Source organism: Stigmatopora argus, chromosome 1, assembly GCF_051989625.1.
Source record: "Stigmatopora argus isolate UIUO_Sarg chromosome 1, RoL_Sarg_1.0, whole genome shotgun sequence".
Taxonomy (NCBI): Eukaryota; Metazoa; Chordata; class Actinopteri; order Syngnathiformes; family Syngnathidae; genus Stigmatopora; species Stigmatopora argus.
In genome coordinates, this window is record NC_135387.1 from 22,431,271 (window position 1) to 22,456,729 (window position 25,459).

A 25,459-nucleotide genomic window follows, 5' to 3' on the forward strand; every position below is an offset into this window, starting at 1 on the left:
GACCAGTTTCGTAATGATGTTTTTCTTTTCCAGTCAACATCCTACCTAAATGATGTATCTTGCTCAAGGAAGATATCCTATTAATATTTTTTTAAGAACATGAGAGAAATGACAAATCAAAAGAACTTCAAGAACTGATGAGTAAGAAAGTCATTTTCACTTCTCACCAATTGATTTTTTTAAAATTTTCAACTAAGAACAGTGATCAATAACTGATTACTCCTGGTTTACCTGAAGGAAAACAATGCCAGTTTAGCAACAGAGAAAAAACTGTATTAGGTGCAATTGTTGATTCATTATATATGTATTTGGAAAGTTATGGAAAAGTCCCTTTCACAATTGCTCATTGTCTCCTGAGCAATGTTCCCTCTAAGCTGCGCGCGTGCGCAATTGACTGACGTCAGGAAGGCAATTAAACATTGTCATGTGAGTGATTAGTATGCAACTAGTCCTGTTATTAATTCTCGCCGTCTGATTATACAGAAGAGGAATTCAAACTACTAATCATCTTTTTAAAAGCATCTTCGCAGAACCAGTATGATATGTTCATTCTTTCCTTATTATGGCTGATTGAAGAAAACAGAAACACACTTCCTCAATTGTTCCTCAAGAATGAGGAACTAATTACCAAACTTGACAAGACAACAATCCATCAGACAAATAATTTGAAATTCCAAGACCGTCTTCAAATGTATAAAAAGGATCGCTTTTAGTGTTCGTTATTGTCAAGCATTACGACTGCAAAGGTAAGAACACCATCACGGCGCAATTACCAAAATAACTTTTCAGTGATTTTTGCGGCATCGGACATTTCTGATTCACTTTGACGCTATTTAAACGTGACATTTATTAATGTTGGCGCTTTTTGTGCAGATGGCGTTTGGTCTACGCTCTGTTTTCCTCCTTTGTGGAATCAGTGGGCTCCTGACTGGAGTTGTAAGTTAAACTCTTACCTGTAGATTTAAATGTAGAATTACTATCGTGTTTGATTTTATTACTCCAGTCATTTTAACCATCCTTTTTTTTCTCGACAGTGGTCAAAGCCCACCGCTCCAAAAGTTGGTAGGTAGTTTAAAAAAAGATTTTTTTTCTGCATTTGACACCATTCACTATTGCCACATCCTTTTCTAACATAATGTTTGGGTTGCAGAAAATAGCTGTCCTGCGGGTTGGACTCAGTTGGACTGCCACTGTTACAAGTATCAAGAAGATGCGAGAGAATTTGCAGATGCAGAGGTAAGGAACACTTAAATAAAAACAAAAAAAATGCAATGTAGTTTTCAATTTATTCAATGCTCATACAAGCCTAGATTAATTTGTTTTCAGTCGATGATGGTTCCAATGTAGAAAACATTGTGTGTTAAGCACCTTTTTACTCTTCTTCCAATCAGAACGTCTGCAACATTCTTGGTGGAAACATGGTCTCCATTCATAATGACCTGGAAAATGCATTTGTCCTTGAACTAATTAGAGCAGCTGGTAATGATGATCCGGCTTGGATTGGATTGAGCGATGCAATTGAGGTAAAACATTAACACGCCGATCAAGTCGTGTCACTTTTGTTCAATTGAAAGATTTTCGCCACATGGAAAATTTGACTTTGTCTTCCAGAGTGAAACATTCCTATGGACCGATGGCTCTGATAATGATTACGAGAACTTTGACAACACAGGCAATGGTCCCTGTGTAGAGATGGACGACGATGGTAAGTAAAATCAGTGATAAAAGTTGAGTAAGGATATAATATGGTATATAGAGATGTATGAATAACATTTTTTTCTTACAGATGGTTCGTGGGATGACGAGGAATGCAGCACTGATCACCCTTACGTTTGCATCAGAGATATCCACCACTAATCTCAGCCTCGTGTTGTCATGTCAGTTTGCTGAATCATGATATCCAACTATAGTAGAATCTTTATACTCTTCCTCATTGCTAAAAAATGGCTTAATTTGAAGAACATCTATCTGATCAATAAAGAAATCTATCTGCTATCTGTATGTATATATGTGCTTACATGTATGTGTATGTATGTATGTATATATATATATATATATGTGTGTGTGTGTGTGTATATGCACACGTATGTATATAAGTAGATGTGTATATATATATATATATATATATATATATATATATATATATATATACATATATACATACGTGTGCATACACGATATATATATATATCAGCAACACGCTTATTTATTTATATATTTATATTTATATATATATTTTTTTATATTTATATTTATATCCTGGCGTACTGCATCACAGTGTGGTACGCTGGAAGCACGGCGGCTGACAAAAAGGCCATGCAGAAAGTGATTAACACTGCCCAGAGGATTGTCGGCTGCTCTCTGCCCTCACTGGAAGACATTGCCAGCCCTCGTTACCTCAGCAGAGCCAGGAACATCATAGGGGACCCTTACCACCCTGGTCACAATCTGTTCCAGCTGCTGCCCTCTGGCAGACGCTATAGGTCCCACAAAGCACGGACAAATAGGCTTAAGGACAGTTTTTTCCCCACATCCATCAGAACTCTAAATTTGCGGTACCATAACACACATTCCCTTTTGCGGTAATATGAAGATGTTTGGGTGATGATCTGCCTCCTACTAGCTGACTGAAGGTAAGTGAAAGACAGTGAGAGGTAAGCGACCTGTATCCATAACAGCAGAATGCCAAATTACAAGATTCCGTAACTATCACTTATTTAGGTCTTTTGCCGAGTAATCACAGCTTATGGAGAAGCACCACCAATTTCGTCACACGCAGTTTCTGGGTGTGATGACAAGTAGGCTTTTTTGTTGTTGATAATGACGACAGGGCCTATGTCCGATTATTATTATTATTATTATTCATGTATTTATTTATTAACTTACTTATTACCTATCTATTTATGTCTAAAATGCCTTTCCTATTTCTGCATCCTCACCCACTTGCTACTCTAACAACGAAATTTCCCGAATACGGGATGAATAAATCCAATCCAATCCAATCCAAATAAACAGTTAACTTCGTGTCTTTGTTCCATGCATTAATATTAAAGCAATGTCTCCTCTTTTTAAATAAACATAGCGTCCTAATAAGCGCTGTAAACGTTATCATTTTTTATTTGTCATGTAACATTTTGTGGATGGCCAATTTACGGGGAGATGGGTTATGCTTTTGTGAAAGGTTAATTGTAATAGTTGTTTTTAGCTTTGCCATCCCAGCCAATTAGATAAATAACAATGAAAATCGACTTAGTTGGTGCCTTGTGTGGAAGCAGTAGGCACCTCCTGTCTCTTTGTGTTTGAATTTAAAATGGACTTTCTTATCAAACTGATAACAGTGGTGGGTTAAAAATGCTTTCAATCACTTCGTGATTTTCTGTGTGTTTTTCTGAATAAAATGAATTTTAATGTGAGAGCTTCTTATATGTTTGTTTGAGTGGCAGGTTTAAAGCATTGCGATAAGATCACCATCCAAAACCGCATTTGAAGAGAACTGATTTTTTTTTTTAAATGTGAAGAGACAGTGGACGGTTATTGTAGAAGCAAAAAAGGTGCCCGCCTGGTGACCAAGAGTGTTCGGAGGATCATCCATGATCACTGGCGTGGGGCCACAATTTGAAGGCTAAAGAAAATTTGAAAATTCTCATACTACTCTGGACGGTCTACGCAACAAATAAGGAGCTTGTGGTCAGGAGACAATTTTAGAAGTTTTAACAACATCAACCTTAAACACTCAAAATTAAAATTAGCTGAATGAACTGAAAGCCTCTTATGAAGAGATATTTGGAAACATCAGCCTTCTGTGGCTCAATGGTATGCCTAAAAATCTGTATGTGGGTGGTCTTACCAGGAAAAGACTCTAAAGACAGGGGGTTACTGTCATTCTTTCCCTTGCAAACAATCTGTAACCGACTGTGTGTCAGCTCTTTTGGATTTTCAATTTAGTCCATGGCAAAGAAGTATTTCTACATCAACAAAATCCAGTCCCTCAGTGCCAAGATGTTTTTACGTTTTAAAGGGGAGGAGTGGGAGTGACTGCTGTACAGTGAATTCCAAGCATGAAGACAACAAAAATGTAAACGCCGCAAGCAGATGCCGGAGCCTGGAATTCAGTCCACCTCTCAGGATTGTGAGCAGGCCCAGTTTTAGCCATGGGTGATATGGCACCCACCCTAATCACAATGTATGTGGAGGCTCACAACTGAACCTTGGGTGGGGCCTCCTGGGCGAGGCCGAGGACGGCCGCCCTGTTAAGATAGTGCCCCAATTATTGCAGAACTGAAGAAGTCGGCTCCATAATTTTAGCAACGTGTTATACTGGAAGAGAGTTTCACTGATGGAGGAGTCTTCAGGGCATCATTTAAAATGTTCAAATGTCGTTTTGCAGAAATTGTTGAAATCGTAGCAGTGTATGTATGATTGTTTTCATTTCTCGCTGTGAAAGTTGACGATCCGTGTCATTAAAATAAGTGTAGCAAAAAGCATTTTTTCTGAGCTAGTCTCCTCTCCCATGACTGCAGAGAGTTTTACTGCCATCGTGTGTCTTAATGCGGTTTTTGCATAGACAAACACAGTAAAGTTTATATATATAGAGGCCTAAATCACCAAAAGATCCCCAAAGGCTTCACACGGTTTACATTATTAACTGTGCAATACTTAAATATTACAAATGAAACGCAGTTTCCTCATTAGTTAATAGATCTTTTATGGTCATCTCTCTGACGGACACCTGCATATTTAACACATTTATCTGTGGTATCTTGTTAGGAGAAAAAAATTCAATTTATGCACAGTCTAAAAGTAGTTAACATGTCTGCTTCACAGTTCTGAGATTGAGGGTCAAATCCCTGGGTTCCGTCCTTTCTGTGTGCAGTTTGCATGTTCTCCTCTGGCCTGTGTGGGTTTTCTACGGGTACGTCGTTTTCCTCCCACATTACAAAAAAAGAAAAAAGACATGCGTGGTCGGCTGGTTGAAAACTCCAAATTGGCCCAAGTGTGAACATGAATGTTTGTCCGTCTTCTTGTGCCTGCGATTAACTGACAACCAGTCCGATTGTCCCACATGTGCTGTACACATGGCTGGCTCTAGCACCCCCCGCGAACCTTGTGAGGACAAGCAGTACGGGAAATGAATGCCCAAATTCTTTCATAAGGATGTATTCATTAGGGACCCAAGATCTTTTCAGGAAGTGCAACCTACCTTGCTGTAAATCAATAATACTGTAAATACATCTGTGTGTGTGTGCATGGATGTGTGTGTATGAACGTGCAAGCATAGGAAGAGCTGGCAAGGAGAAGTATAGAAGGATGGAGAATAATGAGAGAAATCAGAGAGCGGCTAAATAAAATGAGCACTCACTCTGATGATCTGATCAGTTGCCCTGTATATTAGAAAGGGTATTAAGACTTTTTACTTCCTTATAATATTCACGGTAGTGATAGTAGTTATGATGTACTACTGGCAGTTATGATTATAAAATGACGAATAAATAAAAATGTTTTGAAATATATTTTCATTGTTATTATTATTACCCCCATCCTTATACGAGCAATATAGTATTCTAAATTGCCATCGTCATTATTACGTTACAAGCTACTCTGCAGAGCGCCAGCATCACCCATCTTTCCGTGCGGAAGGTAAAATCTCTACTAGCACAAGAGGATCTTTGAGCTGTCCGACGCAGCCAACCTCTCTGTGAGCTGATGAGGAGGAGGATGGAGGCAGTTGTCTTCTTTTTCATTTTCTTTATCATCATAGAGGTGGACACGCCAAAGAGAAGTGCCGCTACGAAGCTGCTGAAATGAATCGTCTTCATCATCAGTGAGTGTTTCATACACAGGCACACACACACACACATCTCGACACACGTACACGCACAAACACATCACAGTGATGTTTGTACTACTGTTGGATTTATTTATCTGTAGAACATAAGGATCGCTATTGCAATTCCAATGCCAACAGTCATTATCATTATTATTGAAATGCTATTTATTTGTGGGCTCAGAAGGTTGACGGCTATGTGCCATCACACAGAGAACTGCAGTACGCGTGCGCTTAAACACTCAAAAGATTTGGTACCACCGTCTTAATCAATTAGATTCGGTCAGGTTGCTTTTCTAATCTTCGTTTATTTGCTTTCTCTAATGGTGCGGTACATTGGCATTTGTATTTTTCTTTTTTACTCACTGTTATTGAGTTGTTATTATCATTTGCAGTTTCGTTTGATCCATCAATAGGTTGTTGTTGTTGTTGTTGTTGTTTTAACTTGTTGATGTTTTTCTTATAAAATATTTAACCATTGATATATTTTTTGTTTTAATTTCAACATTTCAGTCAATTGTTTAGTGAGCCTATTAATTGTTATGCCATGCCTATGGTTGAATCTCTTGCCAAAAGACACTTGGACAGTGGAATCAGGTCCAGCAGGCAACAAGACAAGAACACATTCGGAGCAAACAAAAACACACACAAACAAATCGTGACTGGTGCACTACTTTGGAAAGGAGGTTTATTTGAATTGACACCTTTGATGGAGACGGCCACATGAAGACACCCCCCAGATTGATTTAAAGCAAGATAGGATAGGTTGCACGTTCTGTTGCCAGCAAATCGCAGGGCACAAGGAGACGGACAACCATTCATGTTCACACTCGTTACTTTGGGGCAACTTAGTGTTTAACCAGCCTATCAAGTATGTTTTGGGGACGTGGGTGCAAACAAGAGTCCCCGGAGAAAACCCACACAAACCCAAGGAGAACATACAAACTCCACGCACGAAGGTCTGAACATGGGATTGAACCCTCGATCTCAGAAGTGTGAGGCCGACATGCTATCCACTCGGCCACCAGCCCCACATTTCATTTAAAACTACGTATAATGAAGGATGTTTCTTTAGGGACAATTTTGGTCAATTCATTCTATTATGATTGTTCAATACAAGAACCGATGTTTTATTCCAATTGGTTCAATAAAACCCAAATTGGCTAAAATAATTTATGGCAATACGGGTGCATACCCCAGCAGGTGAAAAAACATGTCGATGGGCATATTTAATAGGGATGTAACAATACATCCATCTGATCAATATATTGATTAGTTAATCACAGTTGAATCGAAATCGCCCAAAATGCATTAAAAAATAAAATAAAACAAAAACAACCTTTCCTTTTTTTCGCTTCATTTAATGTATTTTTTTAATGACCGGATTAAATGTGTACATAATAATGAATGTAATTTTTCGAATACGTACACCAGAAATGTGGGAGCACTCTTTATTATTGGCAAATGTGAAATATTTTTCCAAAGAATATTGTATGGTATTCCCATGAATTTAGATAAAAAGTCCGGATGTAGCACATGTTAGCGCTCTTCCGCAGTGCATGTTGCGATGCTCACTCTTTGGCTTCACGAGAGCGCGTCCTCGTGTGTTTCCCAGCTGGCATTCAGTCTGTAGTCAGCACCTCCTCCTCCTTCTCTCCCTCCTCTTTATCAGCACGCTGGAGGAGGAATGCTTTTTTTGTCAGCACTGCAGCAGCGGCGCAGAGGAATGATGATGAGGAGCAGGGTGATGATGAGTGAGGAAGAGGAGCAGACTTGAAGCCCATCAGGAAGGATACAGCACCAACAGCCGTAGCACGTGAGCATCATCAATAATTATCCTAATATTTCTCTTAGTCATAGCCGTCACGTTCTCGCGTCCTTTTCTCGTCGTGACCAGACCTGACATACGTGAGGGATGCGCGTTCTCCGCCGTGCCGTGTGTACTAGAGCATGCGACATTTTGCAGTTGCTGCACGAGTGCTTAAATAAGGCTGCGTTAGAAGCGGCGTAACCACCTACACGCGCGTGCGCGTCGAGGAAAACGCGCTTTATCCACCGCAGAGATAAAGATCACCAAGAAAGAAAGAGCAGCTAGCTATAAACCACGCGACATCACTCACCTCTTTGATTGGTCACAAGGGTGTAAACAGGAAGAAGGTTTGCCTTAGGGATTATTTCGGTCAACTACCAAATCACAACTTGGTGGCTCAGTTTTCTCACGTATGGTTGGAGTTGTCTGAGGGACATGACGGCTTGTGCCTGGGAGGTAAGTCTTTTCATGTAACACTTGTCGGTTCATTCAGTCCTGCAAAACGAGGACCTCAATAGCCCAAATTGTTGAGGTTCACGAATGGTCCTCTCCCCTCAATATCACTCCAGAAAAGTTGGAAATAAATCAGCTTGCGACACTAGTTTCATGATTCAATATGAAAATCTGTAAACATGTGCTAAACTGTAACAGAAGGCATGAACAAAATCATGAGGGCCGATGTCCCAGATGCATTCCGAAATACACTCCGAACATTGAACAGCAGGCAAATGAAAAAAAATACGGTTTCACAAAATCCAGCAACGGAATTGCGCTTGGAAGAAGCTCTCCAAATCCGATAGGTCAAAATAACCGCAGACCGTTTTCACACTGGCTACTCCTCGTCTGGTCATATGTGTAAACAGGAAGTCCATACCTGTCAACCTCTGCCGATAACTGCCCTTATAAATGATTATGATTCCCCTTACAAACCCCCAAAAAACCTTACAAACACCGTACTCGTACGGTGTTTGTAAGGTTTTTTGGGGGTTTGTAAGGGGAATCATAATCATTTATAAGGGCAGTTATCGGCAGAGGTTGACAGGTATGGAAGTCCGTTTGTCAAATGGACAAATCGTGAGCAAAGAAACATCTTGTTCAATCTGGTTTGCCGTATGCGGTGGAATTTCTGAAGTTGACTGTGTGAGATGATAGTCAAAATTGTGATTCTTACTGTATGCTTTGTCCTACTGGAATGTGGTTGCATTGTGGTCATAAAACGGTATAAACTTTAGTCATCATGGTGGGGTCTCACCACAAAGTAGCACTTTTAGAGTGAAAGATTGGACAAGCAGGATTGAAGGACGTAATGTTTATGAGGATCCCCCAGTCTTCATCTCTTCATGTTCTCCACTTGTTTTTCATGGAACGGACACGTGTTATCAAGATGGATCTGGAAGGAGTATCCCAGACACGACACCGGAAGAACATATACTTGCAGAAACTGTGGGATTAGGTGCTCTCCTGGTGAACTTTGTGCTGGGAAAAAGCCCACATTTTCTTCATTCTAGATTTCCAAAAGAGGAACATGGCCAGTGTTTCTGCTGGTAAGGGGATGAATGATTGAGAAGACTCCTTATCCAGGAGTTCTCTGGATCCTGCAAGACTTCCCGGAGCTGCTCAAGGCTGTTTTGTTTGTTTTAGCCCGCTGTTTTTGGTGGTCTTTGAATGGGATGGTGCAATAATGACATTTGATCTTGATGACACGTCTAAGGAAAGCTACTCTGAATCCATACTGTGGATACAAGTGATTGATTGATCAGACATCGACTTGACTTGGCATTAAATCCACCGCTACTTGACTTGATCCTCCCTTTTCCCCAATATGGCTGTTGAGCATTCGTGCTTTGTGGATGTCAAAGCTATTAGGGAATACGGACTTAAGCGGTAAATGCTCCATGAGTCTGCCAAGTCTTCCGATCAGCACCAGAGAATGCCAGACCCATCTTGATCGTGATAACAGATCTTGAAGAAGAACCGGTCCTCTCCCCCCCACTCTCTGCTGGTGGGGGGGGAGGGCAGGGCTTAGTTGAGTTGGTAGTGGTGTAGTGGTTTAGATGCACCCAGGACTTCAGGTAGGAAGTCATTTTTTTAGCTTCTCTCCCTGGTTGCTTTGTAGTCCCGTCTTTATTTTGACACCAAGTTAGCTGCTAGCCATGGAGGCTAATCAAGGTCAGGGCCAGGGAAGCCCTGAAAGCCCCAATCGTGCGGTGGAGTATCTTCTTGAGCTCAACAACATCATTGAAAGCCAGCAGAAGCTTCTGGAAACGCAGAGGCGGCGCATTGACGAGCTTGAGATCCAGTTAGACCGCCTCAGTCAAGAGAACAAGGACCTACGTTCGGACCGCCAGCCAGTTGCCCAGCCTCCAGCAGCCCATCCTCCGGAGCCTCGTCTTCCTCCTCCTCCACCCCCACCGCCTCCCACTCAGTTCTCCTCTGTATCCAGTAAGAACCACAACCTCCACCACAACAAGCCACCCACCTCCATCCCGCTCAATACCAGCCACAACCACCAGCACCATCACTACAACAGCACCTCGGCAGTCCACGCTCCTGTAATGCCCCCCACATCGCAGGTGCCCACGCCAGCTCCTCCCCCACCGCCACCTCCCATTCTACCCCGGGAGCAGCCTCGAGGGCATAGTCGTCTAAGCCGGGCTGCGTCTACCAGCACTGGAACCAACACCAACTTTGTGGAGAAGGAGAAGGATCGCCTGGAGCGCCTGCACAAGAGCAACGCCGCCAACAACCACCACGCCCACACGATGCACCATCACAAAGCGTAAGTAACCTCTTCAGTTTTTAAGAGACGCACCAGAACAAACACAAATTAAGTCATTTTGGCTTTTAAGCAAAGGTTAAAAGCGCCATGATAGTTTTCTATTTTTAAAAAAAGCAATAAAGAATGAAAGGATATTTTCTATTCAGTTTCTAAATTTATATCTATAGATGTAAGCGCAGTATTTTGCTCCTAAAGAGCTGCAGTGTATAAAAATGCAATATGGATAACATTGAGTAGAACTGAATTCATGGGAAAGGTGTACTGTTCACCAGCCAGTAGCAGGGCACACACAAAAGACGAACAGGCATTCAAGAACAGGAAAGCACACCGAAAGACAGTTTCCATCACAATCACGCCAAAAAAAAACCTGCCCAGGTGAATATACAACAGCTCAAATTACAAACACCCATTCAAGATAACATGTTTTCTTGATATAATTCTATGTATATTATCATAATATAGTCAGTAAAAAAATATATTTAAAAACTCAACAGTCAGGGCCACATGGTGGTGTAATTTTTCTGTTTCGCCAATAAGCAACATGGAAGATGTCAGGCTGGCAAGCCAGTTTGACTTTAATAGCTACTTATTTAACATAAATGGAAAGCTAAACATTTCTCAAAGTCAGAAATATGTTTGTCAATAGAAATCAAACAGTACTTTGCCACTACTCAAAAGAGCCGATTGTAAAGTGCATTCAAAGGAAATGCACTTTACTTATTCTTTTTTTTTTGTAATGATTATGGAAAATGGGTGAAGTGTAAGACTGGATTCTGTTTCCCACCCTGAATTGAACCAAGACAAACTAATAACTTAAGTGGCACACAACCGAAGAGAAATACAATACTGTCAAAAACATGTCGGAGTCGTAAGCATCTTCTATTTTCTCACAAATATACTTACTAAATGTAAAATCTGGGACATTCATCTTCAAATAAATGAAGCAGAGACTATGCAACTTTTACAAAGAATGGCTAAACTTAGGTACTTCTCTGACACTGGCCATGCTGCCTGACAATTTCGGGCTGCATTCAGGAATGTTACAGAAGAAACAGAAAACAGAAATGGGTGAATTCGTCAAAAGCCATCTGACAATATGTGGCGGGGACCACAGTGATCTTTTTATAACTAATAAGTGAAAATGGATAATTTCCCACACAACACTTGTTGATCCCTGACCGCACACAAACGTGTTGCGACGTGGTTGCAAATGACTGAACAGCATGCCCAGTGTGAGGACTGTCGGACATTAGAACGCAGTCGTTGGTTGCAGTCATAGCTTAGTTGCCTGGCAACACTCTTTCATAGCACCCCATCCGGAAGTGAGCGTTGTCCCGTGCGAATTGCCGGCACCTCCTTTCTTATAGAGTCTGACACCAAGAACTGGTCATGGCGCCTTCTGTTGCTAGGCAACTACAGGCCCCCGCTGGAGGGAGGCCACTTGTGCACATGCGCTAAGCGTGCGCGACACTCGCGAATGCTGACAAGCGTGGCTGGCTTCTCCCAGGCGGCTGAAATGCGGCCGTGACTCATTCAGATGTCTTCTTTGTCATCGTCCTCTCCAGCTGAAGAAGCTAATTTTCTGTCATGTTTTCCCATCTTGTTCCAGGCCATGTTTTGTGTGTATTTGTTTTACTTAAAATAGTAATATTAATTACTCCACATCCTATTAGATCAGGTCAAGCTACCTTGGTCAGGCGTGTGCTCATGTGTCTCTCCTAAGATCAGCAGCTAGCTTCATATCGTGACACTCATCCATTCGAAAATTGCAGGAGAGGCTAAGGACTTTTTTAAAATGAATCCTATGTATAGGCCTTCACACTTCACTTATGTAAAAAGATGTTTGTCCCACGAGACCGAGGCAGTAGGTCAGGATCGGAGCTCCACTGTAAATGTCAATCAATTTAGAATGTTAATTTTGCCAGAGGTCCATCTGTGGATTAGGGTTTGTTTTTGCCCGTACACTCTATAAACAACATGAGCTAAATCCGTAGCATCGTGCCAAGGAAGTGTCTGTGTTAGCTTTCGCACCGCTAAAACGGAGATCGAATTTGCCGTCTGGTCATGTGGATGTAAATCTGGGACGGTTCCTGTTGAATTGGTCAGAGCCTCTCTGGCACCTAGTCTAATGGGTTTCCTCTGCTCCATTCCCAATACAAAGAAAATAGGAAAACAAATAGATTTCCTACCTCGGTAAGAGATCTGACACTGGGAGTTGTAGCCTAATAAGGTCTATTTATACTCCAGCAAACGTGTATCCTACACCAACACGACAACTGTTGCATTGCATCATGTGACACACGCATTGGATTGTCCGCACCTCTGTACAGACTATGCGACAGTTGGCTGGAGGTTGGCAGTTCTTCTTGCCGTGGGCACCTTCTGATATTTATGGTCCGTTTACAGTGTGCGTATTTATGATGCCAGCATTAAACAAAATAATTCTTGGTGTGATATTTCCATGGCGGTACATCTGAGAATTGTATGGATGCCAACAAAGTTGGCTACGTTCGTGTGAGAAGGAGAATAGGCAGAAAGAGTGGGGACATGCTAAAAATTCTGAGCATTAGATTACTAGTTTCATCGCTGTCTCCCCACGTTGGATGTTATAATAGTAATATGGTGTTCTCCCAAAATGTCTTACCTATGCAAAATTCTTTTAAAACAGGTGAATTTGACAGATTTGAAATATCAATTTAGTCTTCTGTACAACTTCTCCTCACTAAGGTTGTGTAGCATTTACAAAAATGTCTGCAATATACTAGGTTTGTATAGTTTCTTTCATTTTCACAAACTATAAACTTGCTGCATGGCAGTATTTGGCCAAGAAGACATTGCCAAACGTGAAATGTATTCTGTATGTACTCCAGAGATAGTTATTTGAGTAAAAACACTTAAAAGTCTATTTAACATAAAACATCCTGGTGGAGGCCTTTTCTGCTTTCTCTTTCTCACTTGCAGCTTACTTCTAAATACGACACAAGTACACATCTTTCTGTACTCCACCTCCTCACACACACACAGTGTGTCTTCTATTAGGCAACATTCAAATTAGACACAAAGGCGGCTGGTGCTGATGTGGGTAGTTGTCATGGAAACAGTTCAGGAGGCTCGTGCAGATCAGCGGGAACGTGAACATGGCCGCCAGCTAGCGCTTCTTCTTGGCGAGCTTACATTATTGCGCCTTCTAAGAGAAAATTCCCAAAGCGCCGCTAGTTGACCACGCATGTTAGTCGTTAAAACCCACGCCCTCGTGGTGGAGCTGAAGCTGGCACGTCTATCCAGAATAGATTCCCTACGTTTGTGGTACTTAAACTGAGCTTCCCTAACCTCATGTGGTTTATGAGCGGAAACTTTGTGGTTCAACTCTCTGTAGGTTTGATTGTGAGCGTGATAGATTGTTTGCCTATGTGCACTCTGCAAATGATTGATGATTGAGTATGCAAGAAATTCCAGCAATCATTTTTCTTCTCATTCATAAAAAATGGGATCATTTCCCATGGTATAGTAACCCTTTCTGACAGATCAGTAAGTCCAGCCACTAACTGTTTAGGAATCCAAGGGAGGTCCTTAAGGAAAACATGTGGTTTCTAGATTTAATCTGCCATACGGTATGATTTTCGTGACATAATTCCAAGAACTTCTTTCTCATCTTTTTTGTAGCGCAAGCAAATCGGAAATAGTACCTTGCGGCTAAAGCTGATGCACAATTGGCTCAAGTCCCTCTCTGCACAAGGATGTTGTTTGAAAGCTTTTATTTTTTGCGTGTGTAGCTCTTTGCTTTTATGCACTTTATGTTTTTGCGCCATTGTAAGTTTGAGTTGTGTGACACTCCCATAGAAAGTAGGCTAGCCGCTATGAATAGCAATGTGATGAATTACCTCTCTAAGGCGAGCCCCGAGATCCCAGTGTGCGTGTGCACGAGAGCGAGAGAGAATTTGGACATGAAGTATATATCAGCTAGATAGTACAGTGCCTACTGGCACTGATTCGTACACAGGTGGCCTGGGGTTTGAAACCCGACTGAAGCAATATCACCCTCTAGCGAATGTCCCCAGGCAAGACCCTTAAATTCTACCAGGTCTGGTAGCTGGTACCAATCTGGAGCTGTTGGGATGCTACTACACAAGCAATCCTAGCAACCAATGGATAGTCCGCAACTCACAATCTATCGAACAAGGAAGCAAACGTTTGCCCAGTACTACTATGTCCGAAAGCAAAAATTCCCATTGGAACTAGAGACTGATAAGATACGACATCATCCCCCACTAACATTTCAATTGAAATATATACTGATAATTAAAATGTAAAAAGCAATTAAAATCCCAATTTGTGGTCTCCAGGTGCTACAAGGGTTAAATAGAAGTCCGGTCAAAGTTTTTAAAATTGACAGATGGACTGGAGTCTGTCATATTATCTCCCATTTCTAAAAGGCAATCAATTTATGCACATCATCCTCCTTCTCCCTGAACACTGCAAATGTACCACTGTGAGGCTAACAGCTAACAAGTACTATTACTAACAGATTTACTGTGTGCTAATCACGAGCTGCCTGTTTGTTTTCTCATGCACGCAGCTCACCGTGCCGTGCTACTAATTGCTCTGTGTGTGTAATGTGAACATAGTCACACACAGCTAACGGTGGAGAATGCGCTCCAACGGCTCCGCTTTTGCTAGTGATTGTGTGCTAAGCCAGTAGCTGTGCTTCATGCTTTTAATATGACTAATGATTGCATTATAGCTGTGCTAAGCTCTGACTGTGCTAATGGTGTTTGTTTGTGTGCCTTTGTGTTGTCTTTGTTGTCGTCTATCTTTCTGTGTTCTCCTCTTGACTTTATTTTTCCTTCTTTTCTATTCTCTTTTCTTCTCTTCTCTTCTCTTCTCGTCCACTCTCTCCTTCTCACTTCCTGTCTCTCTAGCGCCCCCACTTCCTCTTGTCGTCCGTCCAGCATCACCACTCCTTCCTCCTCCGCCTCCTCCTCTCTCTACTCGTCCAGCCTCCCTCCTAACAGCCACGCCTCCTACCATCAGTACTGCTGCCCCGCGCGCCTCCGCCTGCCCAAGCCTCCCTGCGCCTTGCCCCCTGCCAACAAGCATCACGAGCAGGCAAGGTAAGGGCCACTGTCACCCCTCCCCTACCTCCCCCACTACCATTCCTCCTTCCCTTCCTTCGACAATAGCCACCTCATCCCTTGATGGCGTCCACTCTTCCCAGTACAGACCGACAAGGGGGATATCCAAGGCCTTCAGCGTAGAACAGGGATGATCAATTTACAGGATGTCCAATCCAAAAATTAGACCTGATAGAACACTCAAGTTACTCTTGTTGCATTTATCAAACCATTTTTTGTCTCAAATGTAGAAATTTAAATTGAATTAATTTTCTGATCTCATTAAATAGTTGCATTTATTGTAAATATTGTTATATAGTGCATTAATGAAAGACGTGGCCAATAATTTTCATTTAAAAATATGGTCATTGTGCACATAAGTTTGTCCATCACTACATGATAACACCCCACGTGTAATATGTTGCTATTTTTAAGATAGGGAACATATTTTATTCCATTCTTAAAACTATTTTTTTCTTTGATACAATAAAAATGAGAAGAGAAATAAAATCTGCTAGCTGAAAAAGGTTCAAATGTTCTTGTTTTTTTTCCCGCTTTACATTCGCAACCAAAAATACAGGAGGATCAATAAATACTTTTGAAAACTAGAGAACTCAGAGTACTGACCTCTACTTAAGCAGCTAACTTACATTAACTTACCCACAAATGACTTTATCTTTATATCAACCAAAATTTATATTATTAACAAAGTTACCTTTTTCTCATTCAATAGTTCTAGTAGGAGATAAAACTACTTTGAATTTAGTCCAATTAGCTATAACCTGGATTTTTGTTTGTGTGTTTCTTACCAAACAGTAACAGCTAAATTCAAAGCTATCGATCCAATAAGATGGAGCCCCAGTTTAGCTTTATCATTTCAAATCATGTTGGCCTCATTGGCCATTGACATGTTAGTTTGCTTTAAGGCCCAGTTTCACTTGTTATCAACAAGCACTTTAAGTGTTTTTGGGAACGCCACCACCAATGGAACATTCTTGTCTTTTAACAATTTTTCCAAGGAAAAGACAAAAACTTTGTCCTTAGGACTTCATTTTTCCCCCAAGAGTCCCCTTATGAACCCACCCTGCACCCTTCACCCTTCATCACCCACACTGGACATCCTGGTCTTTGTATGTCCTCACTGACATTTCCTTTTTTTCCTTCTTTCTCTCACTCTTTTTCTTTTTCTCACTCTCTCCCATTTTCTCTTTTGGTCCCGTTCTTGCTATTTTCCCTTTTTCTCTTCCGATGTCTCTCTCTTTCTCTCTGTTGTCGTCCTTTGTTCCCTCATTTCAATTTTTTCCATTCTTTCCTTTTTTACTTTCATTTCTTATTTCGATCTGTTTTCCTTTTTCTTGTTTCCTCTTTCATTTTTTTATTTTCCACTCTGTTATTTTCTCTCCATCCTTTCTTATTTCTCTTCTGCTACCTTTTTGTTTTTTTCCCTATATCTCTTTCTATCTTTCTCTTCTGTCTCCGTCTGTCTTTACGTCCGTCCGTCTCTCAGAGAGGAGGAAGATGATGACATCGCCCATCAGTTCTGTTGCCCCGCCTCCGAGTGCAGTAGCCCCTCCTCTAGGTAACCAGGTGCAACCAACGCCAAACCTCGTACGACCACCAATCCCTCGCCCCTCACCCAACAACGTCCCGCTGCCCGACTTAACTGCTGATGGAGAATGGCGTTTAGCCCATGGTCACTTTTGAGTATAGAAGCGATGAAAATGTGGAAAGTGGAGCCTCCCTGGCGGAGAAGAAAACTACTCGACTGCTCAACTTCTTTTGGAGTTAAAGCCATGAGCAGTTTTTCTGTCAAAGAGCAACTTACATTTACAACTCAAGTATTGTCCCACTGACGCTCACAGTGACTGTTGCTCTGAGCTAATGGCGAGATAACAACAAGCTAATCTCATTTTTGTGTTTGAAACATTGCATACGAACAGTCGACGCTCCAAACTGTGGAGGGAAAAGGACAGAGGATTAAGACAACTAAAGCATTTGCTGTCTGGGAAAAAAAATGATAAACAAAGATTGCTCAGCTAAAATGCGGCAATGGGTCTGTGTCCAGACGCTTCCGTTAGTCAACAGCAGATACGGCAACGACATGTGAGACTTCTTGCTTGGAGCCAAATGTGTGTACTTTGTAAATGGATTTTGATTTTATCATGATCATGTAGTCTGTTGATTCCCAAAAAGAATACAGAAGAAACATTTTGTTGCCCCAAACAATCAATCACTTTTGCAACGCACCACTTCCGCAGTCATCGTCAACTTCCAAAAATTAGTCTGATGTTCATGCAAACATGAAACTTTCATCCAACTCTGGTTCACTATTTGAGGGCCTACAGTGAGGATTCAAGTCATGAAATCCATGTCGCAAATGATGTTACAAAGAGTCAATACAACAACGTGTGCAATTGTCTAAGGCATTTCATATATGTGAGGCTGAATACAATCATTCCTAAAGCAGAAATCATAATTTTAGCATTACTCTTCAAAAACATCACCACCAAAAAGTCCAAACTTCTCTACTAAACAAATACAACCGTTCACAATCTATTACTGTACCTTAAAAAATGACCGAAGTAAACGTCATCATTATTCATTGACAAAATCCATCCTCTTTTTTTCATCATTTCTAATTAGTTTTTGTTATTATGAGAAGGCAAATAAATTGTCTTGAATGTTGAAACAAGCTCAAAAAATCAGAGGACGGTTAAATGGGAGAAAAGAAAAATAGATATTATTTTGATGTATATGTGTTCCACATGACTTGGGAATCCAAATGTGAGTAAATTGCATTGACAAGCCAAGACATAGAAGTTGAAATCTAATTGGACATTAAAATCTTTATCCATATGACATTAAAGCATGGCAGCAAAGACACAGACACGCACACTATTAAATTAAGTTCATAGAGTAGACCCTGTTCCCTGACTTCACACCAGTCGGCCAATGGCATAAATGTTCCCCAAAAAGTTGAAATAATGCATTTTTTCTTACATATTTGAAAATGTGCTAAGCCAATTTAGAGGGCAAATTTTGCATATAACACTCCAACATTCTTTGTCAAAAATAACCCAAGAGACGCTACTGAAGCTGAGGGCTGACAGCATTAGCCCGCCACACGGCTTAGCTTCAGCATCCATTTGGGATATTGTGTCGTGGGCCACAAGCGGCGTTCATTCAATGATGCTTGCTAATCAGACTAGTTGCAAAAGGGAGTAACGCAGCATTTGGTTGCTTTGCCAAATACCATTGAACCCCAAGGAAGAAATAGAAATCAAAAAAGATTCAACCAATCAGAAGAATGTGACTGCAGCCACAGTTCAATATTCACGTGCCGGCTCGGAAGAGTTTTAAATCGGGGTAGGGATCGAATGAAGGACCTTCAAGTTGGAGATGGGCGCTTGGTGTCATAGAAAAGTTATAAAAGAAGTATGGAACCACTGCTTTTTAAACTCTTTGGAAAAAGGACCCAAAAAAAATCTCAAATTTGCTGGACCAAAGGTTTTTCATGGGTTTTGGGTTCTAAAAGGTTCCCCTTCGTCAAAGACGCCGTATATTTATTTACACTAAATAGGGTTTAACAGACAAAAACATCTAAATATTTGTTTTAACAATAAAGAAGCCATTGATCAATCAGTGCTTGCCATTGTGTGGTAGCAAACATATGCTAGAGTATATTGTCTTTCCAATGGAACAGGAAGTTACTTAGTGAATTCACTAACAGCTAAAGTGAAAATTAATGGCTGTTTGTCAGCTTGTTTTTTGGGTGGCTTTTCAGATTGACATGTATTTATTATATACTTGAGGATAGATTATGATAGAGATCTCAATGTTCGCAAAATACTTCTGGACAAAATGTGGTTACCAATTAGTTGGCTTCAAGCTATACTACTGACTAATAGACAAGTCTCTCAAAATAGGTTTTGTTGACTGATGGCTACTTGTTGAAGCTTTGTAGGGTGATTTCTTTCCTATTCTGGCTTGATGTACAATTTCAGTTGATCAAGTTGTCATTTTACCCTTCATCAATCACCTTCTAGTACATTCGAAATGGAATACAGGCATTTATTGTTGCTTTTAACGTTGAGTTGGAGAAATCTCTCCAAAGTGTCATAATATTTTGATGACACTGTGGAAGGAAAGTGATGAAACCCTTAAATTCCTTGAAATTGCGCACTGATCGACGTTTTTGCACATTTTTGATGTCGTTCACAAAGTGGTGAACCTGAACCTTACATGGATGCTCCTCTCAAGCCCAATCATGAAACTTATTTGATTCCAATTACTCAGTTCAGTTTAGTCAGTTCACCTGTGTAAGATCCTAAATACGTGTTTTTTTTAATCATTCCTAAACTTTTCCCTTCTATTTTTAGCAATGCCCTTGATTTTTGCAATGATTTTGCAGGCATTAACTCTAAAACTGAGAATATTTGCGGAAAACACTATCTTTCATTAGTTTGAGAACAAAATTGTGTAATGTTGGTCAAATAGTATTTACACATCATTCTCCTCTATTTTTGGTTTATCTATCCACAGGGTTATTGAACAAACATTTTTAACTCATGTATAGGATTCAAACACTCATCAAGACAAAATTGTGTGATATGTGTTATACGATACATATGATAAACTCTATGACACAATTACAAAGGTGTCAAGAATAAGACAATCTAATTGGCATACAAAATCTTTGCAAAGTTGTGGATGAAAAGAAATTAATGCAGAAAAAATCTAGAGGTTTATTTGTAGCATGGTGCTAATTGCATGTAAAACCAATAACAAGTGAGATCAGGTTTTTTTTGTTTGTTTATTATTTATTATTATATTATAACAATTGAAGAGATTATTATAAGTATGTGTACCTCTACTTGAATTACTATTAAGATTATGTTCAACCGGAAATAGACATACCAATATCTTATTTGAAAATTTTGAAAACGAACTTAACCAACCAATGCCTTGCCAGCGACATAATCTCATTCTTTAAACTAACATACAGAGTAGTTGCCAAAATTCTTATAACATTTAATGCAATAATTTAGCCATTTTTCCATCCTAAAATTAAAGAATTCCTATGTTGGTTTATTGTAAATAAAAATTATTGACCTAAACTGATTATTTATGTCAATACCTATTTAGTTATTTTTAAATCAACGTAGGTTTTACTTATGTATATATATTTTATACATTCATATGTGCATATCGCCCCATGGAACGTCAATTATTTGGACTACAAGAGGATATTTGCTGATATTACAAAGTCTGCCACAAACAAATTCAAGGACCTTAAATCAATTCAATCCAAATAAGCAATAAATAGAAATACCAGGTACCGTATTTTCACGACTATAAGGCGCACTTAAAAGTCTTAAATTTTCTCCAAAATAGACTTTAGCTTTATATATGAAAAAAAAAAAAAGTGTCATTCATTGAGGGTGCGCCTTATAATGCGGTGTGCCTTGTAGTCGTGAAAATACGGTAATTGTTATTTTTTTTCAATTTTGTTGCATGAAAAATATTCACTTTTACAAAACGGATTTTCCAAAAGATGAAGATGTTGGCCTGTGTTATGCATCTCAATTGTTTGGATCGTAACCAATGGTTTTGCAAACAAAATATCAATCCAGTTCGATGTATCATTAGACCCTTTCCCCAACATTTTGCAGCATCTTTCCCCCATATTCACTGCAAAGGGTGCAAATTATTTCCTCGTGCTTTGACAGGCCACTGCGCTAGGTGTAATACACCTTGGCAAAAATAAAAATAAGTCACAGGGTGTGAGGTCAGGAGTGCAGGGAACCATTCTAAGGGGTCCTCTCAAATCCCTGTACATTTCGTTGTGTACAGCCCAACTCGGCTACTGCTGCCTGATTATTTTTTAAATTAAAAAATTGTTAATTTGCCCATGATTCCATTTTTTAATTTCACACCACGCTTATCGCTCACGCAATTTTCTGCCAAATAGTACATGAAATGTTAGTGTCAAACATGAGTTCAGTATTGTGATGAAAATTTTCATAACGCAATGTAATTTAAAGCCCCTGCGAGCATTGTCAGGTTAGACGGTGCAGATAATGGTGAATGGAAGTAATCCTTCAAAATGTGCTGTTAGAACCTCGTTAATGTTTCTATTTTTCTACATTTGCACTAAAGCCAAATGACAAGCTGCTGCAACTAGCACACTGTTTTTAATGTTGGTTTCCTTTTTTAGCGGAAAAAAATATATAAATAAAGTTAATAATAGACATTTTAAAGGAAATGATGTCTTATAAACATTGCCATGAAAACAAAATGGTGACAATCAGTGCAGTGAAAGAATGAAATGAAATTATTCTAACATTACTATTAAATGAGTAGAGATTAAAATTAGTATCACAACAAAGACCCTTTCTATTAGCAAACAAGCAAGGTTGATTAATAGTAAGCATGCCCATGAATTAGCATCCTATTAAACCCCACAGCATATTTTTAATTTAAAAATCATTTGAGCTGCCTTGTTAACGTCACTGGATTTCCATATTGTGATTCCACTTCAAATGCACATTGCTAAAAAGAGCACGACAGTCTCAGCGAGGTAATGCCAAACACAAGGAAGTCGTTCCAACTGCAATAAGAACCTCTCGCGTCATTCATTGTCATGCTAACATATTCACCAGCTCACCAAAATAGACCGTTTATTGTGTGTGCCAAGCACAAGATTGAGAGGTGCTAACACACACTGGCTAGCACGAATATATAAAAAAAATATGCTTTAAAATGTTTTTTTTTAATCATTTAATGATTATCATTAATAATGCTCATTGGTTGATCATAAAATTACACATATAGCCTCACTGATTGCCAAAATATTTATTTACTGCTCATGAAGCCAATGAGAAATTTCAAGTCTGCATAGGGTTCTTATGATATAGTACATTAAAGTACCTTACAGAGACTGATGTGTTTTTGTTGTTTAAAAGTGCAGACTGTTGTGGCAATATTCCCTTGGCTTGGTGTGTGTAAAAGTTACTGTTGTATGTAGTACTAATACTACTAAAATACAACTTTTTATTCCTGGTAAAAGCCAATTATCCCACTCATTCATCACGGCAAAACAACTCATGTATGAAACAGAGTTGGAGAAAGCCGAGGCCGGGTGTAAAGTTTGACACATCACTCATTCCTGCCATTCGAATGTGTTGAAAGCAATTCAAAAAGTTAAAAAAAAAGTTGTGGACTTGGAATTATCAGTTAATAGTGTTGTGTGTCCAATTTTTGCTTAAAAGAACCTCAGCCGCAGTTGCACGGGAATCTGATGTTGTACCATCCCATCTCTTGGGCTCAAGTTGAGCTTTGAGTAGTGACACGTGGGAATACTTCCAAGAAAGAAAGAGATGCTAAATTCCTCAGATTTGGCTCCCTATGTCAGCAAAGTTCAATTACTTATTGTTGCCTATTTGGGCAGGCAAGAGGTATTGCTTGAGGAGGAAAGCCAGCCCCAACACTTTAAGGATAAAAGTATGTTTTTGAAATGACCCCAGCCTCCAGAAATGTTTTTCTTTCTTCTTCTTGTCATTATTACATCTTTACATTTTCTAAGGTGACTGTTACCATGCCAACAGTCCAACTCACTTTACATCCAATTGCAACAGTAAAACACACTTGCAGTCATCTTCTAGCTTTCTCCATCTTCTGTGTATCCCGATCATGTGTAAATAGTTTTTGTGAATGATTTCAAGAGAACGTGAACTTGGATGCTATAATACAGTATAATATATTCTTTTAAGAGCAGTTCAAGAACTGTAAAACTGAGAAAATGTGCAAAATGTCAGTAAACATTATTTCTGTCTGATAAGGATCAAGAAAATCATGCTGTGGAGGTTCAGATTAAAGTTATGAAGAGGTGATCATTGCTTGTAGTATTGAATCACTTTTAACAACCCCAATTCTTTCTTGTCATTTTTTTTCTGGGAAAATGTAACAGAGACATTACAAGTGCAACATGACACAAACTGCAAGAAGTACCACTTTGCATAGAAACTATCACCTGGATTAGGATTAGTGACCTCCCGGAACAGGAAATAGCACCCCACGGTAATAAAAAGTACCAGAAACAGGACGTGCCAACTGTACATATGTCTGACTTTGAATGTATGACCTGGATTAGGAGGTAATAGAAAAAAAGGAAAAAGGAAGTACCACCCGATGACGAAGGGACCACGTGGACAAAGAAGCACCACTTTACAGACAAAACTGAGTTGAAAATAAAATCTGATACAAGAAGTACAGCCTTGAGTGACAAATGCTGGTTTCTAAAGTCAATTGGGAGTTACAGTATGAAATATGAAAAAGAAATACCTAAAATAAGAAAAAAAGATTAAAAGGTGAAACCTAGAGAGGGAAGTCCCGCCTACATTCTGTCTAAATAAATCAACTGGTAGGCGGTGCAGTGACAGATAATTGGATTAGGGTTTTAGCCAGTTTGGTGGGTGACAGAAGGAAGAGGGAGAGTCTACAGAAAGAACCAAGGTACCCATTCACATAACAGCAATAACATGTCCACTATGAGCAGAAAGTACAGATGGAAGTACCACCTGGAGAGCAAAACAATACCACTAAAAAGTACCACCAAAAGATGGAAGAAGCAGCTGGATTTGAAGATCAAAAAATGGAAGTACCACCAGTGCCGCAATTAACTCGGAATACCGTCTGCCTATGAACATATACCTGAATTTAGGAGCACCACCTGGATTTGAAATCAAAAGACAAACAGGAAATATACATTGGTTTAGAGGCCCTTTAACAGGAAGAACTACCACAATTTGTAAATTCAACCTACAACAAGATTTCACAGGACTACCAGGAAGTATCATAAGGACCTGGAGGTCCATAGAACAGGAAGTACGAACCCTGGGATTCGGAAGTCTGGAACGTGAATTGGTACCTGAATTAGGGACTACTACCTGGGACAGCAATTACCATGTGGAATTGAACACCTGCAACAGAAAGTGCTAACTGGATTAGGAAACCTGCAAAAATGTGTATCACCTGGATTGTTCATCCATAATATTCAACCATATGTTCCGCATATCCTCACAAGGGTCATGGGACCCCCTTGATTGACTGGAAAGTAAAGAGTTCCTTATCCTATACCTGGTTGTGCAGATGCTGCAGGCAATGCCTAAAGACTTTAGAGGGGTACGCCCAATACTGGCCACCATTTAAAAAGAAAACCCTTAAATCTTTCATCTCTGCCTTTTTCCAAGCTTACCTGGTCTTAGCATTGTGCGGTGAGGGGAATTTAGGATTCAAGTTTACCTTTTATTGTTGTGACATTGCAAGCGTTGCGCCTCAATGAGGAACTTTTCTCTAGATCTCCTGGAATTTTCTTGGAGGAAACCAGGAGCTAAACCCAATCAAACTTCCTAGCCTCCTGGGATGTTTTGCATTTCAGGCATCTTTGAGCTTTGCTTTTCATTTTGTCTGCGCTCGACTGGATCCTGGTCACCCTTACACAGGTAGGGCACATACTCTTCGTCAGGATGATGGATGATCTGTAGTATTTTTCAGCTACACACTCTGGATGAAAGGTGGACTACACTGTAGACTTATTTGTCAGTCAATGTCAGGGCACAAACAACAGACTGGCCTCCAGCCAATTCGGCTAGACCACAGGTGTCAAAGTGGCGGCCCGGGGGCCAAATTTGGCCCGCCGCATCATTTTGTGTGGCCCGGGAAAGTCATAATGAGTGCCGACTTTCTGTTTTAGGATCAAATTAAAATGAAGAGCATAGATGTATATTAAATTTCCTGATTTTCCCCCTTTTAAATCAATAAGTGTAATTTTTTTTATCATTTTTTTCTGTGTTTTTAGTTCAAAAATCATTTTGTAAAATCTAAAAATATATTTTAAAAAAGCTAAAATAAACATTGTTTTAGATCTATAAAAA

At 39.9% G+C, this 25,459-nt stretch overlaps 2 protein-coding genes across 8 annotated transcripts in view; both read left to right on the forward strand.

Moving 5' to 3' along the window:
- The first annotated feature begins 709 nt into the window (after positions 1-709).
- On the forward strand, positions 710-1,995 carry LOC144076288 (snaclec 1-like). Its single transcript, XM_077604017.1, has 7 exons — positions 710-746; positions 874-936; positions 1,035-1,062; positions 1,151-1,236; positions 1,392-1,523; positions 1,612-1,705; positions 1,787-1,995. The coding sequence occupies exons 2-7, from the start codon at positions 874-876 to the stop codon at positions 1,855-1,857; spliced, it is 474 nt and encodes a 157-aa protein (XP_077460143.1). The 5' UTR covers positions 710-746; the 3' UTR covers positions 1,858-1,995.
- A 3,620-nt stretch (positions 1,996-5,615) lies between these two features.
- LOC144081982 (IQ motif and SEC7 domain-containing protein 1-like) overlaps positions 5,616-25,459 on the forward strand; it is a 45,111-nt gene continuing 25,267 nt past the window's right edge. For 4 of the 7 annotated variants that reach the window (XM_077608624.1, XM_077608658.1, XM_077608655.1 and 1 more), the window contains exons 1-3: positions 5,616-5,821; positions 7,497-8,489; positions 8,669-10,413. In XM_077608624.1, coding sequence (XP_077464750.1) covers positions 9,788-10,413 — 626 coding nt within the window. In that variant the 5' untranslated portion in view covers positions 5,616-5,821; positions 7,497-8,489; positions 8,669-9,787. Of the gene's footprint in view, positions 5,822-7,496; positions 8,490-8,668; positions 10,414-23,751; positions 25,028-25,459 lie in introns of those variants that run through there. The other 3 variants (XM_077608646.1, XM_077608635.1, XM_077608684.1) reach the window with 3 other exon arrangements.

Bases quoted from the DNA above. Each gene is read 5' to 3' on its own strand.
- LOC144076288 (XM_077604017.1), top strand. From the start codon at position 874: ATGGCGTTTGGTCTACGCTCTGTTTTCCTCCTTTGTGGAATCAGTGGG. The intron at 937-1,034 runs GTAAGTTAAACT...TTTTCTCGACAG, and splicing joins GTGGGCTCCTGACTGGAGTT to TGGTCAAAGCCCACCGCTCC. The intron at 1,063-1,150 runs GTAGGTAGTTTA...TTTGGGTTGCAG, and splicing joins GCCCACCGCTCCAAAAGTTG to AAAATAGCTGTCCTGCGGGT.